The following is a 16,361-nucleotide window of genomic DNA, read 5'->3' as shown; positions in this document are numbered from 1 at the left end:
CAGGTGTAAAGCAAAGCACATGGCTTTCTTGCCAGCAGCAGGGTCTGCAGGCAGGACTATTCTGTAGCTACAAAAATTGTATCTCAGGCTTCGTCAAATAAGTAGAGACTTACTAAATCACAGATTTTAATTTGCTTCAGCTGCAGATCACTGCGGTATATAATTCTAAGACAGAGGGTTTATGGAAATGACTGTTAACGTGAGGAGGATTAGTTTGTTACTGCCCTGAGAAGAACATAGATGTAAAACAAAAATAAAAGCATGGTTCTAGGCTGTACTTAGTATCTCTGCCACTTATTTTCAAAAGGATCAGTGAAGGATCCAAATAGAGGAGGAGCAAGAGGCAGGGATGAAGAAAAGCATTTGGAAACCTCACTTCTGTGACATGTTTTTCTGAGAGCTGGCTTGCACCCACAAGCACACCCAGTGACCTGCGTTTGCAGAACTAGATGGTGCTGGTCTAGATGAAGGTTTCAAGGTACCCAGACAAACTCTTGAACTGTGGCTTGACATTAAATTCGGAACACTTTTAGTGCTCCCTGTGGCAGACCAAAACCACAGTGAATAGAGGATTTAAACCACTCATCTGTCCTAAAACCCTTGCACCCATGCCTATTTGTTTGAAAAAATTTGCTGGGTTATGCTTGTGCCTGCAGAATATGTGCGGGGTTACATCACGTCTGCCTATGCTGCCACTCCGAAACCTCAACACCTAACTTCTCCAGGAGCTTTTCCACGGGTTTGTTCAGCATGCAGCACCATGAACCACTGCACAGCTGCTTTGCAGCCTGGATCGCGAGACCTCCCGCAGCGGCAGGCCGCAGCCCCGGCCCCACAGGCAGCTGAAGCCACAAGAGGCTGCCTCTGCCCCAGGACCTGCCCCGTGCTGGGAGGCCTGACCACACCAGTGATTCTTCCCTGCGGCACATGGGTCTCCGCCACGTCGGAGGGCGGATTGCTTCAGCTTTTCACGTCTGTCTTTTGCTCAGATGAAGGCTGGCATCAGCGTGGAGAAAGCCGCAGGACGCTCTGGTCGGCCCCACGCAAGCAGAGCCTCCCCGGGGGCAGGCGAGAGGGGCACGGGCTGGTGCGGACACCGCTGCTCCGCCGCTCTCCCCGGCGGCCCACGTGGGCCTCCAGGCTCCTTGCTTACCCTCCTCCCTCCTGCGCGCTCTAGGCTGGTACCCCACGCTGCCAAAGCCCCCCAGAGAGCGGCTTTTATGGCCTAAACACAACACACGTATAGCAACAGTAATTTATTTAGCTCTCGAACATGCGGAGCGGTGAAACCACACACCACCCACCCCCTTCCCCCAGCCAGCCAGCCAGCCATTGCTCAGGAAAACTCACATTCGGGCTTTAAAACTAAATCGCAGCTCCACATAGCGACGTAGCGTCTGCCAAGTGATTTCCAGCCAGCTTTTCCACTGCTCCCCTCTCAGTTGCTTCTCCTGGGGCACTGCGCTGTGCTTTCCTGCAGCACACAGCAGCGTGGCCTTCCCGTGGCTCTGGCTGCCTTGTGCTGACACGTGGCACGCCGTCACTCGGTTGACCAGAGGAGCGGTGGAAGGACCAGCAGGGCCCTTCTGCCATCACTGAGCCCCCTGCTCAGCCAGCATGGGGAAATAACGGCTTCTTACCTCCTGCCTCTACCCATGAGGTACCTGGCAAAACTGTTTCTTTTACTCCCAGTCTATTCCTCTGAAAAGCCAGCCTCAGGGGAATGACACTTAGTGATGCTCCCAATCCTCCAGAAGTATGCCTGTGCAGAAAAAAACCCCAAATGTACCAAAATGAGGTACCGGGGGACCAATGACCACCTTCCTTTTTCTGCACAGGGGACCTGTGAGCAGGAAATAGCCACAAGCCACAGTGGGAGCACGCACACACTTCGGTGAGGAAAGGAGCAAGAGGATGCTGCTGTCCTGCTGGTGTGGAGCATGGCCAGGTCACCAGACTCATCCAAGAGGGTCAGCCACCCCTGGGCTCGCATGTTGGCTATGTGCCACTACACGTTGCTGAAGCCACAAGATCTGTCCATCAGGGAGGCACGGCAAGAAGCCTGCCGATTGCTGCTGAAATCTCCTCAATCACTTCATTCTCCATCATCTCCTCATGCCCACCTAGGCTGGCAAAAGAGGAAGCCTGTGACAGCCAGGTGCCAAAGGAAGGACTCACACTTTCTTTCTCCAGCAAGAGGGGAAAAAAGAAGTGATCTTAATGCACATCTAAGCAGATGTCTCCTCCCAGATTTCAACCCACTCACAGTCCTCTTAAGTCTGCTGCCACCATTTGCCACCATTCTCTGCTGTCACAGGGCACGGGGTGAGAAGAGCCGGTATGCTCAAGCTGAGCAGTCTGACCAAATGATCTCTGTTGCGTGTGACCTGCTGTCTGTGAGTTTGGCAAGAGCACTGTTCATCCCCAGTACTGATACGTTTAGTGGGGGTGGGAAAGAAATCAGCTATAAAAACGCTGCCCAGGAAAAGACCCATGCTGTCAGGACTGCCCATGCGGGAGAACAGAAATACATAACCACCAGACCAGTGATGCTCAGGAAGCACTTCTACTCAAGGGTGGCAACAACCAAGGCAAAATGCAGCACTGCCACGGGTCTGCCACTAAAAAAAAAAAATCTGCTATGCAGCAGAGCTGGCATCTGGCCACCCACAAGGAAGACAAATGGCAATTCAGATGGGAGACGCTAGGCAGCAGGCCCACGGCTTGTGATGGCACAAAATCCATCAAAGCAGGTGGGATCTGCCCTGCCAGGTGATCTCACCACGAACACATTCTGCATACCAGTTTGTCAGCAGCCTTCTTCAAAGGAAACCCAGTACTGAGTAGCTTACAGAAATTTTCTATGAGAGGCTAAAGAGCTACCTGACCCCTAGGATGTAACCAAAAGAGGTGCAATTCCTGCCATTTGTGGGTTCTTCCCCCAGATAGGAAGATATTATTAGCAAATAAGTTACTGAAAAACTAGTTCCTCAAATAAAACTCAGGAGAGGGAGAGATGATAAAAGGCAGCAGGGATGACTGTGTAACTATTGCTAAGTTTAAAGCGAAGTATACATATCCATATATCCATATGCATATAGACATATATATACTTTCACTGTAGTTCTGTGCATGGAGTGAAGTGCTAAGTGGTAGAGAACCACAGTTTTGAAAAATTGTGGGACCTCACCAATCTGTGCTGCTGCTCTAAGGTAGTTTTAAACTTCGTTGGAATGCATCCAGTGGCAAATGGGAAAACTATATTACCTCTAGCAGGATGACCACGTGAGAAATGGCTCTGAACTTAGCAACTGGACAGAAGGCATAATCTGCAAAACTGGTTGCACGGGATTTGGAGTGGATTCTATTCTACCTGACAGATCAAGAAAGTTGATAATCAAGTTGCAATTTCAGGGAAGAAAACCCGGTACATCTGACAGCTATCTAAACATGACATATAGAACATATTTGCACTATGTTAAAACTGTGGTGAGATTTCCCTCAATACAAAAAGTAAATGAAGGCACATAAAGAACAAAGATGAAAAAACTGGAAATAGTTTATTTGCTGCATAAGGAAACTTCTTGTAAATTACATATAAAGAAACTTGCTATGCTGTAGTATATAATTTTCAATATTCCACAAAGATAATTGTAATAAATATACAAACCAAAACAAAGTAGGAGACTAAATCCATCAGGCAACCTACAAAATGGTTCATCAAGTTTTATACTTTGCAGCATTAGCATGCTTAAAATCTTGTTGTTCGTTTTGAAGTGCTGCAGCAAAATTCTTTTCACATTTCTTTGGAGCATTTTCAAAACCTTCTAACTATAAAATACTGTTCAAAATTAGCAGGCATTAGTTAAACCACCCAAGAAAAGTAACGCCAAGGTCTAACTGATGCAAAGGTGTGATTTTTCTTTTTGCTTTTAAAATCCATTTTAGTTTTGCCGGGGTTAGGAATTATCTGATATAAGTGCACTATGAGTCCAGTCAGCCTGAGGCACTGCTGACTCTTGTCATATTATGACTCTATATAAACTTCATAGATTATATAGCTCTGGAAGATTTCTCTATTAGAGACATATCGACTAATAGGAATAAAACAAATACCATAGTGAAGCTGCAAGCTCGTTAGAATGGGTGTACCCTCAAGTGCAGTGTGTGCTTAGAAACATTTTCCCATAGTTTCGTACTATACCACATCAGGCATTTTTATTTGACTTTAAATTTAAAAGTGCTGACAAAGGCTTTACTGATGTCCCTGGCCTCTAGAAACAACACGTAGACATTTTTGACACCTTTTGGTGTTCTCTACCTATCATTTCTACATTTTTTGAAACAGCAGGCTGAATTGCATTTTACACTTCACTGCTCTGGACCACACTGACAGACAGGTCTATTATTCCATACAGATCTTTTACAAACTGGAAACACTTCACTGGGCTTCACTATTACTGAATACTTGGGGGTACAAAAAGAAACTCTCTAAAACACAATTACCTAAAAATATTTGTTAATAAGCTTAATGCAAACATTATGTAGAAAAAATGGTTTAGTTACAAAAAAATTCATTAGAGGGCCAATAAAAATATACTGAAGAGAAGTTCTTTACAAAAGTGAGGTTAGGAAGTATGAGGCATTGACATTCACTGTAAACATCCTGTGTTCACTAGAATCCCTTGTCTAAAGTATATGTTCTGGTTTTGTTCCTGAGCTTCATGGCCAACACTTGCATAGATAGCTAAACCTATCATAAAGGGTTGTTTATACAGGCGTTTCTGTACTGCTTTGTACAGAACTCCAATAAACTAATGATTTCACCTTTTGAAATAGTTTCATCCCCCTACCACGCAGTTCAAGGAAACTATGAAGCATGGTATGATTTTTGTGTACTCAGTGCATTGGATGGGTTGGGATAGCTACCTTATGGCGTGTTAATCTTAAATAATATTACACTAAGAAATGTAGCTGTTTGATGTTCTGGCTTACCATAAATATCTACTTCTGCTCACTGCTGCAAGGCTCACTTCTGCTCTGCCAAAGACTGCACATGGCAAAATGTCAGGAATCTGAGTGCTACAACATCAAGCAACTAAGTTACTCCCTGTTCATGAGATGCCATTTATAAACAGTACAGAGGACCTCATGGAGAATTTCACCTCTACCCAAGCAACACAAGTGCTTTCGTCTAGATTAACCTCCCTCTATTGGAGGAAGCTAGAAAGTACTTTCAGGGTAAACATGACATGGAGTGGCCTAAGTAAAAAGTCTGAAGAACATACTTACATTTTGGATATGAAAAGCAGGCATGTGTTTAGTTACTGCACATGCAAATGCACATAGGAAGTGGTAGAGACAGACAAACAAATCCACCTCACAAACAGCACAATAACACAAAAGCAGCAAATTGCCAATTTTAAATCTTATGTTAAGGCAAATCTAGATAAATACCCATAACAGGATTAATAAAAATGGGGAGTTTTCCTTGGCTTTTTTGTTCACTTTTTCTGTGACTGGCTTTTACACATCGATAAAATTTGTTTAAGCACTTTCTGGACATCTTCATCCATTTGACCCTAGACAAGGGGAGACAGAAGAAAAGATGATTGAATTTAAGCATGTCTCTACTCTTTAAGAAGATTTACAAACTATTTTTGAGGTACAGTAATCAGATCAATTTCCCAAAAGGAAGCAGTGTTAAATTTGTGCTTTAACAGTTGTACCTTTTGGGTAAGACATCTTAGATAAAACATGCGAAGTTCTTACTAGATCTGCAGAAGAAACATCCTTCATTAAAATACCAACACCGTGTAACTGACAATACGCAACCATACCTGCACAGCATAGAGAAGATGCATCCTGTAAACTGAGACAATTTCCTGATGTTGTTTCTTTGTTTCCTAGAAAATAGTTAAGCAGAAAGTCACAGAGCATTCAGAACTGTTGAATTCAGAACTCCCCAGCTAGATTCAGAGAGCTCTGGGGAATTACAAACCATAGTCTTATGCATGCATGGAAAACCAGCTCAGACAGTACTGTGCCACTAGCCATCCAAAACAGAATTTGCTTGCAACTGTGGTCTACAGAAATGCTGTAATTCTACCCAACCCAGTCAAAAAGCTGGCGAGATGACATCAGTTTTAAGAAGCGCTGAGCTGCAAAGATGTGGAATGAGCACATACTCTACCTCGGAGCTTATTAGCAACCAGAATTGAGGAAAGCCAACAATATTCTGACAAATCAACCCTCAGCTGCAACTGAGCTCTTCCCTGAAGTCAGTGACCTATCTGTCAGCTAATGCCTTCCCAGGGAAGAGGAGGTGCTTACAAAGGTCTTAACCCATGAAATCCTCAGTTAATTACTATACATTAAAACAAGGAAAGCCAACCTCGTTTTCCATGATCACAGACTGCCACATCCCAGAAGCCACCTTTCCAAATAAACATCAAGCTGTTAGGAAAGCTAGCCTACAAGAAGGAAAGAATGCTTCTGTCCTGCTTTAAATCCTACCCACTTTCCTAATGTGTTGCGTATCTTTGCACCGTACATTACTTTGCAGTACTCTCCCCTGAGCAGTGGGAGAGGAAGGGTCCTTTTGGACTTGGTGGACCAGGATAAGAACCAGTCTGGGCCTTTACCCTGACAGGATGCAGTGTTTAACTGCCTGCCTACTTATTTCTCCCCACTGCAAGGGAATTTTTCTGGCCCATATGCATATTGATTCTTCTTTCTGTCTGCTGGGGAAGGTAGGAAAGCAGACACTAGGTAAAGCCATTTAGCATGTCAGGCTGGGAATTCTCCTTTCAGAGTTACTCCAGAGCTCTCAACAAAGGCCTCTGGTGGGCAGTACCTTCTTTTCACCCTCAGCAGTGAATTACCTCTGGTGGGCAGTACCTTCTTTTCACCCTCAGCAGTGAATTATGGTGCTCCTTTGGACAGGCAGGCTCTTGGAAATAGCAATTATGACTCAACCCAGCTTAGAAGACTGGATCTTTCATGCCCAAACAAGTACAATCTTAGAAAAAAAATCTTTAAGCAGTTCAGAATTTCAGAGAATAAACTGTGCTCTCTATAAACAGATGGATCTGCTTGACTTGAAACTTCACACCTTCAGTGACTATTTTGTTCCAGAAAGTCAAAGTTATTTTAGCTTAAAAAACCAAAAAGACTTCAGCTGATGAATGTTCATTAGAAAACACACAAATCCACTGCACACTGGCCATATTTTTCACAAATCAGGGTCTCAGCAGCAGGTCTGGTCACTACATTCCACTACAAGTACAGGAGCTTTACTCCACTATTGATCTGAGGAAATATATTGGGGAAAACAACTTGCTTTAGTTAGACTGTTTCTAAAGACCAATTTGTGACCTGCAGATTCCTAAATGTTTCAGAGAAACAGAGAAATTACAGAATTTCTGAATGAAAATGCCTTTCCTTGTACTCATTGACTGTGCTGCACTTTAAATAACACAGAGCGAAGAATGGCACACATATCTTCAGAGAACTGGGAATAATGGTGGGTTTACAAATTATTATACTTACAGTCAGTTGGTTTTGCAACTGCTTCACTTGTTGTTGTAATGCCTCCAGCTGCTGGCTTTGTCTTTTGGGGGCACTGGTCGAATAGGAAAGCTGAGAAAGGCTGTTCAACGCTTCTTTTAATTTGCTAACTTCCTTGGACATTTCATTGATCTAGGGAGGCAAAAAACAGGTTTTCATGAAAAGCTGCAAGGCATACTGTATTATTGTGGGTCTCATCTTGGGGTTATTTGTGACTTAAATTTAAGAAGTGGGGAGAAACAAGATGTAAACTCAATGGACAAAGAGAGACATCATGTAAGCAAAGGGTTACAATGCTTCTCTACCCCCCCTCCTAGCCCAGTCCATTCAAAATGCGTTCCTTGTTCTGAAAGCCAGCAATATTTACAAACAAGGACTGCATTTACCACCTTTACAACCATGGCTGCTGAACACAAGAGAGAAACATACCAAACACAGGCCAGCTATTCACAGCTAGCAAAATACATAGCTTTTTATAAAGAAATTTGTAGTGACAGATATGGTAGTTGCAGAGGAAAAATAGTCAAGTCATGCTAAATTTGAGACAATATAGTAAAATCCGAACAGTGAATTTTTGCTCCTTTCTGATCTTTTGTTTTCTTGTCTCGTCTGGAATCTCCTCCTGCTGTAAATCCCACTTCTTTGACTTCGGTTGCCTGAATAGTGTGAACCCAACCTAAGCAGAACTTAAAAGAGGTAAAATGAAAGATCACGCATATCTCCACAGGGGAGGAAAGCCAACTGTAAAGTCAAACATATTGACAACTTCTTTCACTTTGATATCTGAGTTTTTAGCTGGGCAAATGCACTCAAAAGTTACTCCACGCTGTGACACTTAACACAACATCGTCTATTAGGTCACCCACGTACCATCCAACATGTTTTGCAGTCTGAATTCCTGTACTGCTCCTCCACTGTACCGAATCACTAACCTTTTTATCTTTATCCTCTTCTAGTTTTGATGAGCTTTCAGAGTATCTTTTCATTTCAAGAAGATCTTCTTGAGCTTGATGGTACTTTTGGTGAAGACCAGTTACCTCCCTTTCCTTTGCTTCAAGCAGAGTATGCATACCTTCCTTCTCTTCTTTCAAGTGCAAAACTTCATTTCTCAGTTGCATAGCATCTAAGGACACATTTTCCTTCTCTTGGATTACATCCTTCAGTTTGGATGACAGAACACTAACTTCACCCTCCAGTGATGACTGGAGCTTTTCATATGTTGCCTTGGGTACCATGGCTTCATTAATTGCAGCTTTTTCTTCCAGTAATTCCTTCTGTAGGTTTCTTACTTCGCTTTCCTTGTTGGCAAGCAGTCCTTTGAGCTCATTTATTTCTTCCTCCATTTTCTTTACAGTATTTCTGAGTGCACTCATCACCTGATGGTGTTCAGTAATTGGCAAAGAGTTTTGTTTCTGAGCATCTAACTGTTGCTTTAGTTCTTCTGCTTCATCTAATACTTTTGTGTACTGGGATTTCATTTCTGATAACTCATTCTCTGCTTTGTATTTCAAAGAATTTGTTACCTGCATCAGTTTCTCATGTTCATCTCTAGGAATGTAGTCCAAAGCTATATCATCTAGAGTTTTTCTCTTCCTATAGTCTTCAAGCTCTGTTTGTGCTTCTTTGTATGACTGAGACAAATCACTAAGTTGTCTGTTGAGCTCATCTATCATTCTGTGCATCGCATCTTTCATTTCTCCAGCTTCAGCACTAGACTCCAACTGCGTCTCATTTGTCAGCTTGTCCTGTAGCCTTTTAATTTCCTCTTGCCCTTCTTTGTACCTCTCAATCAACAATGCTTTCTCTTGATTAATGTTATCAATAACTGAACAATATGAATTCTTCATTTCCTCACACTCTTCCACAGACAATTTGCTTGCCACATTCTGCTCTCTTTCTTCAAACTTTTTCTGTAGCTCTCTCACTTTCTCTTTTTGTCTTTCACTTTCCTCCAACGCTCTCTTCAATTCTTGCTTAAGCATTTCAACTTCTCCACATGTAACCTTCAACCTACTCAGATCAGAACTGGTTTCTTCACTTTCAGAGGAAACAAGACCCAGCTTCACTTGCCTTTGTACGTTTGAAACCTCTTTCACAGCTTCCTCATACCTGTTTTGATTTTCTTGGAACTTCAGCTTAAGATCAGAACCATTTTCTGAAGTGTCTGTGCTATTTAAATGATCTGGTTCTAGGACTCTAGACTGGACCTGAGCTTCTACGTGCTTTCTTTTGGCTTCAGAATTCTCTGATTTCCTCTGTGCATCCTTTAAGTCTTCCTGGAGGTACTTCATTTTTACTTCACTGGGGCTTGTCAACTTTTCTTGAGTTTGGGTGGCATTTAATGTAGACTTCAGCTCCTGAGCTGAGAACTCATTTTGTCTATCTGCTGTTTGCTCAAACTCTGTTTGGGTTGACTGATAAGATTCTGCAGTTGAATCCACTTCTTTAGGTGTTCTTTCCTGTGTAAAAAGAAACCCGAACAATTGCACAACAAAAACAAGTACATGATTGTATTTTTTAGAATAGAGTAAGCAAGGAAATCTTGGCACTTCCTACAGAGACAGGCAATTAAAGCACCATGGAAGAAAGTTTTCGAAAAATTCAAAACCCAGCTGATCCCATTTAGTCATTTACAGCAAGAGAAGGCAGTAAGTGCCAAGCTTCTCTGAAAGTCTGGGCTGATCTCCATAAGCTAATAATCAAAGCTATGCAAATTAAAATTCTGCTAACACAACTGTTAACAGCATCTTTTAGAATGTGGTTATCGTAATTAACAATGTCATTCAGTAATTTATGGGAAAAGTGAGAACATCAAAACACTGATTTAATCCTTTGAGGCAGAGTGTTTTAGTGATCTTGCCACCACCAAGATTGTTAAATTATCTTCACAGTACATCTCTTTAAAACGGTAAGCAGCTCTTTGTTCTGCTAGCACATTAAGACAGCACTAGTACAGCACAAAAATACGCCACCTGTAATTTGTCCTGCAGCTCTTTATTGTGCAATGTCAAAGAAGCAATTTTTGCTTGCATCAACAGAAGTAGATCTTGCTGGTCAGCTTCAGAACTCACATCCAATAAACTATCAGCACCTTTGGAAAAAAAAAAGATTCAAAAGCTTTCAAAAAGCCGAAATGCTAGCTAGTTAGTTATTCTAACCTTCAAAATTAAACAGTTTGTTCCCATGACCACTAAGTGTAGTGAGCAAGCAAACTGTTCCTAGAAACTCTTTCCCCAAAAGTGTGTTAGATCACCCAATGGAAGCACGAGGTTTTGGTGGGGAGCTGCTAGTGAAATTACAAAACATTACTCCCAATACTTATTGTGTCTCACATTCTAAGCGGAAAGGCACAGAGGATTTGTGACCAGATTTCAACATTTCACACCACCTCAAACATCTAACCAAATATGAAAATAAGGATTAAGTGTTATTGTATACCTGTTGTGCTGTCACTTAGTCTGTCTTTATTATCTCGATGCAAAGAGCTGAATTCTTCCTGCTGAGACACCAAAAGAAAATGCTTTCACAGGAAGCAGATGTAAAGTTGGACAGTTCAGCAAAGAGAAGTATAGACAGTATAGATCTTGCTGGATAAAGCCTGGCAAAGTGGGTTTCTTTTATTTCTAGGGTCTTGTTTAATTGTAGCATGTGGCCAGTATTTCAAAGTCTGCTAAAGCCATTCAAGTTCCGTTGCCCAATTCTCATTAAATATTAATGAAATATGGGCAAGTATCTCATAGATAGTTTGGAAGGCTGCAGTCCCTGTGATAAATAACAGCAATATATTGTCATGTATTTAAAAAAGAAATCTTCAATACCATAAGGTAAAGATCAGACAGAACACACTCAACCATTTCCCTGATGTCTTTTGGTGAAAGACATCACTACTTTTTGCATTGCAGAATGCCGTGGACTTCACTGGTATTAGGTCATGATGTCTCACAGCACTAATAGTTTCATAACCATATTCCTAAATACTAATGTATGACTAATTCTATTTACATATTCAGTAAACATTTAAGTAATCCACACTTGTTTTATAAATTACATTGAAATAGAATTGGATTCCTTTTTGTTCCTAAAACTCACTTAATTAATTCACAGGAGACTCTGCAGTCAGCAAAACAGATGTTTAAGGAATATAGATTATTAAGATACTATACTTTCCTTCCCTAAGCTTCATGAGAACAGAAAACTGATACCTTGCACACTTGGTCAGCAAAGAAAGCCTGCCCTTTTCCAGTCATGGGAGTTGAAGTTGATGAGTGTGGAGAGGACAAATCACTAAGCTGTAAAAGATTTTATGTAAATAGGGATGTATACATACGTGTACATATAACTACCTCTCTAACACATGCCCATACACACACACATATATTAAAGAGTACTTTTCCCTGCACTAACGTAAGTGACAACTCTAGGCTTGTTTCAAAGAGCAGATCTAATTATTCAGTGCTCTCCTGAGTCAGTATTACATATGCAGTGTAGCTGTTATACAGGTAACATTCCAGTTCAACATTAAATCTGTTAAACTGCATTTTGATACTATATAAATCTATTTAAGTATTTTACTTTCATATGTATATATGCATATAATAATGTGTACATATATATGCATAATTAAAATATACATAAGTATTTACTTATGGAAGTCAACAAAACCAGGAGACCTTCAACTTTAGATGGAAGATGCAATTGTACAGTAAAATTTGTACAGTTGTATCTTAGACCATGCTGTATTTCAAGCAATTTTACTTAGTTAACCAAACCAACATATGCTTTCATGGTGTCACCCTAATGTCAGGAAAAGCACTCATGGTAAGACAGGCATATAATATAACAGTGACAGAGCAAATCCAGCCCACATCATTCACATAATGTTCAAAGTGCTTTTCACCCCCTAAAAGCATCTCAAAATTGTTCTTTTCTTTACCTGAATAGGACTGATAGGAGGAGGTGGAGCTTTGCGTTTTTTTGGAGTTCCACTTCTTTCTGAACTTAATTTAGAGCCTTGATCATGCTGAAAGTTTCACCAGCCAGAAAAGGTAGGTTTGTTAGTTTGGTTAGTAAAGTCCGAGCAAGTTTTTTATTAAAAAAAAAAAAAAAATCCCACATTAATATCAACTTTAGCAGCTCATGCAGTGCCTTATTTTTTTTTCTATTGTAAAGACTACATCTCTGCTAACACAAAGATATTAAACATGCCTGACAAAAAGAATCTGCCCCCTTGTAATCCATGCTTCAGTGAAACCGAACAAGATTTAGTGAAAAAGCAGAAGCTGACAATAGGTTTAGCACTAGTGATCTTAAATACTTCCATTCATACATAGTCCAGTCATGCCATTTTTAACAGCTACCATCTTTCCTCTCCACCAGCTTCTGCCTGAGCTCCCTGAAAAACCCACCTCTCCTCTCAGAGAAGGAATGAACCAATGCATTGCACCCTCGTCCACTTTCCAGCCACCAGCAGGTCTACAAGGTCTACTTGCACTCCAAGATATGATACTAAATAAAAAATGTAAGAAACTAATTTAATTGCCTAAATCTGCTGGGATTCTCACAAGTGGGGGTCTCCAGTAGGATGTAACTGGGGACAACCTTCAATTATGAGTTTCAGAAACAGAGAACTTTTCTGGATCCTCCCTTCCTTTTCTCACTGAGGGTTCTGGCTGCTGTTACAGAAAGAAGCTAAGTCTAAAGGCAATGTTCCTGAAACACATTTCTTAAATAAGCAACAAAAACCTTTCACATCACAGAGCAGTCAATGGCAGTGCATCTCACAGCGACATTTACTAGTGCTTCTAGTCTCGTCAATCACTCTTTTGTCTTAAGTAACAAGCTTATATAGCCCGAGTATTTTTAAAATCAAAAGGACAAATACCTGCTTTGCTTTTGTTGGTGACTTTGTATCTGTGAAGCAGAAAAGAAGTGGAATTAAGAACAGCTATCAAAGAAAAAGTTATTTGTCATTCCTAGCATATCTCTCAGCTCTACTTCCCACAGCATAAATACTTTTTTTGGTTTTTGAATTCCTGTCTGAAATCTAATAAGTATACTTTAATTTCCTAATTCCATTTGAACCATATCTTTTCTCTGCTGCTTTTTGGGTTTTATACTGAGATAAAGGCTTGTGACAATTCTTATTCTACTATAGTCTTGCACCATTCTTGCACATTAGCTTCCTACTTTAGAAATCCATCTTCGTTTGACCGTAAAAGTCTGTCTGCATTAGTTCCTTCTCCAACCCTTCTACTGAGGAGTTATATGTTCCACTTAATCTTTCACATAATAAAAAAGGATCTATTCCAAATTGTATGCAAGACTTCACAACGCTACTACATCAGCTTAAGTTTTCTTTCTCCAAAACACCTCTTTTTGCCCTGGTCAGTGCTTTATCCCATGCTAAATCTTACCATCTATGGCAAAGACCACATTTTACTGCTTTTGGGAAGCCTCAGCCAGACTACCTTAAACTTGGCTTTTGAAATTTTCCTGGCTATCTTATGAAGTGAATTTGTTCATTGCTAAATATACATGTAGCCAATTCAAGAAGTGACAAACTGCAGATCGGCATGTCTTACATACCCACATCCTGAGACAACTTTGATGACAGGAGATTCTGGATCACTGTATTCTCGGAGAGCTTGGAGTAATGCAGGGCATTCTGTCCAAAGACATCTACTAAACTGACATCTGCACCTTTCCTAAGGAAGGCTTCCACCATGTTAAGGCTACCAGCTTCACAAGCCACCATCAAAGCAGTTCTGGACAAAACAAACACAGAGTAAGTGTCAAGACTGTACTCTTTAAGCAGCAGCTCATTTTTTCAGGGAAAAAAGTGTGACAGATATTGTGCAATAAAGTCCAAGATTTTATCAACAAGTGTATTGACACACACATGTAACTGTTGTTTCTCCTCACAAACGCCTGCCTGCCCCTCCTCCTCTTCCCCATACTCCCCAGCTGGACCTTTTGCAAAGACCTGGCATGCTTTGCACACATCTCCAAACATTTCTAAAAATGGGCTCCTGAGGCTAAGAGGAGGGTCATAGCTAGAAATGGCTGCAGGATAAAGTCAGACTATCAAATCTCACTGCCACACTCTAATTACAGCTCTTCAAGTGGTGGTACAACATGAAAACATTTATTTCACTGCTGATCTCCTTCATGTGTTACTTTTAAGACAAAATAGACAAACAGATTTCAACCAAGAAGCCAAATAAATCTCAAAGCTCTTCAGTGAGACCGAGAGATGGGTTTCATGTCAAATCCCAAGCCACTCTCAGTTTTAGGGGGGAGAAAGTTCATTAGAGCACAATCAATTCCGTCTCCAACACAGGGCAGCTAGACAGTGCCAGATCTTAGAGTAAGGGTAGCATACAGAAGGAGCGTTTTCCTAACAGGTTGTATCTGTTTTTCTCAATGACTTGTAGGAGTCACAAGAGACATACAGAGCACAGAAACCCCCACCGTTTAAGCATGCTCTAATATTGCTTTCCTGCTTGGGCATAATTATCCCTTCTTAACATGAAAACATACCTAATAGGTTGGTCAAGTTCACTGGCAAACACATCCCTCAGTGCAGATATGAAACGGAAAAGTTACTACAGCGATAATATTTGCTAGGTATCAAGACAGTCATTTCACTGATGAATTAAATGTACTCCCTGTAATAGGCGAGCCCTTGAGAAGTGATGGCTGTTGCACTGCTGTGCTAAAAAGTAGTGCTGAGTGGCAACTTGAATAACACTTCCACAGTCACAGGGATGACTTTAGATTACCAAAATAATTCGCTTAGTCTGGACAAGCTAGGAAATTGGAGATGCCATTTTCAAAGGTTATCCCCTTCCTCTTCCAATAAAGCTTCTCCTTATTCAGTAAAAACTTAACCACTTCCGTGAACAGGAGATGCAAGAGTAGTCACTCTCTTTACCAGAAGGGAAGTGAGAAGTAAAATGGTATATTCCATGTTATATCATTTTCTTGCTTCTACACACAGTGCTTTCTTGAAAAAGAAAATATAAAAATGCAAGTCTGACCTATCTGACAGAAAACGCCTTCATCCAACCAAACAAGAAGCTCTTAGCATTGTCTGTTGACTAACCAGTAGCTGAGTGAGGGGAAGGCAGAGGTCCCAGAGTGGGCAGCACCTCAGGTTCAAAGCACCAATGACGCCGTTCAAACCAACCAAGATGACAAAGGGTTTTTCTTTCGACAACTTAAAACACAGAGTGCACTAATAAACTTTGGACTGATAAAAAACAAGTTAGGGCCAGTCTTATCCTCCCAGGTGTTGCCAAAGAACAATATAGGCATTGTATCACATACACCTGATAATAATCTTAATTATTTTAAGTGCCAAGTCTTCTCAGCATCCTGCTTTACCTTCACAGTTTAACCAACTGTTTATAAAACAGTCTATAACTTTCAAAGACTCTTGAACTTCATCAGTATCATCAAAAGAAGGGCATTTTTCACCACAAGGATGTTGCTTTTTAAAAACAGTTTTCTGACACACTAGGTATCTACTAACGCAACAAAACAGCAACTTCTAAGACAACAGCAACTCCACTCTACTCTACAGTACAGCTCTACTGTATTTTTCTCTTCCTGCTGTGGCTGCATTATGGTAGGAAAAAGAACCCTCCACAGATGTTGCTTCCAAGCAACAGTTTTAGGATTTAAGTTGGAGAAAGTAACTCATGCCAAGAGCAGAGCAGCATTTAAAACTCGGACACACACAAAGTGATGTGTGGTTAAGTACTACCAATCAGATTCTTGCAGGAATTATT

At 41.0% G+C, this 16,361-nt stretch overlaps 1 protein-coding gene across 3 annotated transcripts in view; it reads right to left on the bottom strand.

Annotated features, from left to right (window-relative positions):
* Positions 1–3,589: 3,589 nt before the first annotated feature.
* The window catches only part of RAI14 (retinoic acid induced 14), an 89,084-nt gene continuing 76,312 nt past the window's right edge, over positions 3,590–16,361 (bottom strand). Inside the window, exons 9-18 of one of the 3 annotated variants that reach the window (XM_082336777.1) lie at positions 14,155–14,333; positions 13,451–13,479; positions 12,503–12,589; positions 11,772–11,858; positions 11,008–11,068; positions 10,542–10,660; positions 8,502–10,028; positions 7,552–7,701; positions 5,841–5,906; positions 3,590–5,582 (exon numbers count right to left, since the gene is read on the bottom strand). In XM_082336777.1, coding sequence (XP_082192903.1) covers positions 5,505–5,582; positions 5,841–5,906; positions 7,552–7,701; positions 8,502–10,028; positions 10,542–10,660; positions 11,008–11,068; positions 11,772–11,858; positions 12,503–12,589; positions 13,451–13,479; positions 14,155–14,333 — 2,383 coding nt within the window. In that variant the 3' untranslated portion in view covers positions 3,590–5,504. The remainder of the gene's footprint in view (positions 5,583–5,840; positions 5,907–7,551; positions 7,702–8,501; positions 10,029–10,541; positions 10,661–11,007; positions 11,069–11,771; positions 11,859–12,502; positions 12,590–13,450; positions 13,480–14,154; positions 14,334–16,361) is intronic. The other 2 variants (XM_082336778.1, XM_082336779.1) reach the window with 2 other exon arrangements.

This window comes from Platalea leucorodia (assembly GCF_965183815.1).
Source record: "Platalea leucorodia genome assembly, chromosome: Z".
Classification (NCBI taxonomy): domain Eukaryota; kingdom Metazoa; phylum Chordata; class Aves; order Pelecaniformes; family Threskiornithidae; genus Platalea; species Platalea leucorodia.
Note: the sequence above shows the minus strand (reverse complement) of the source record. Positions and strands in the feature narration are given on the sequence as shown.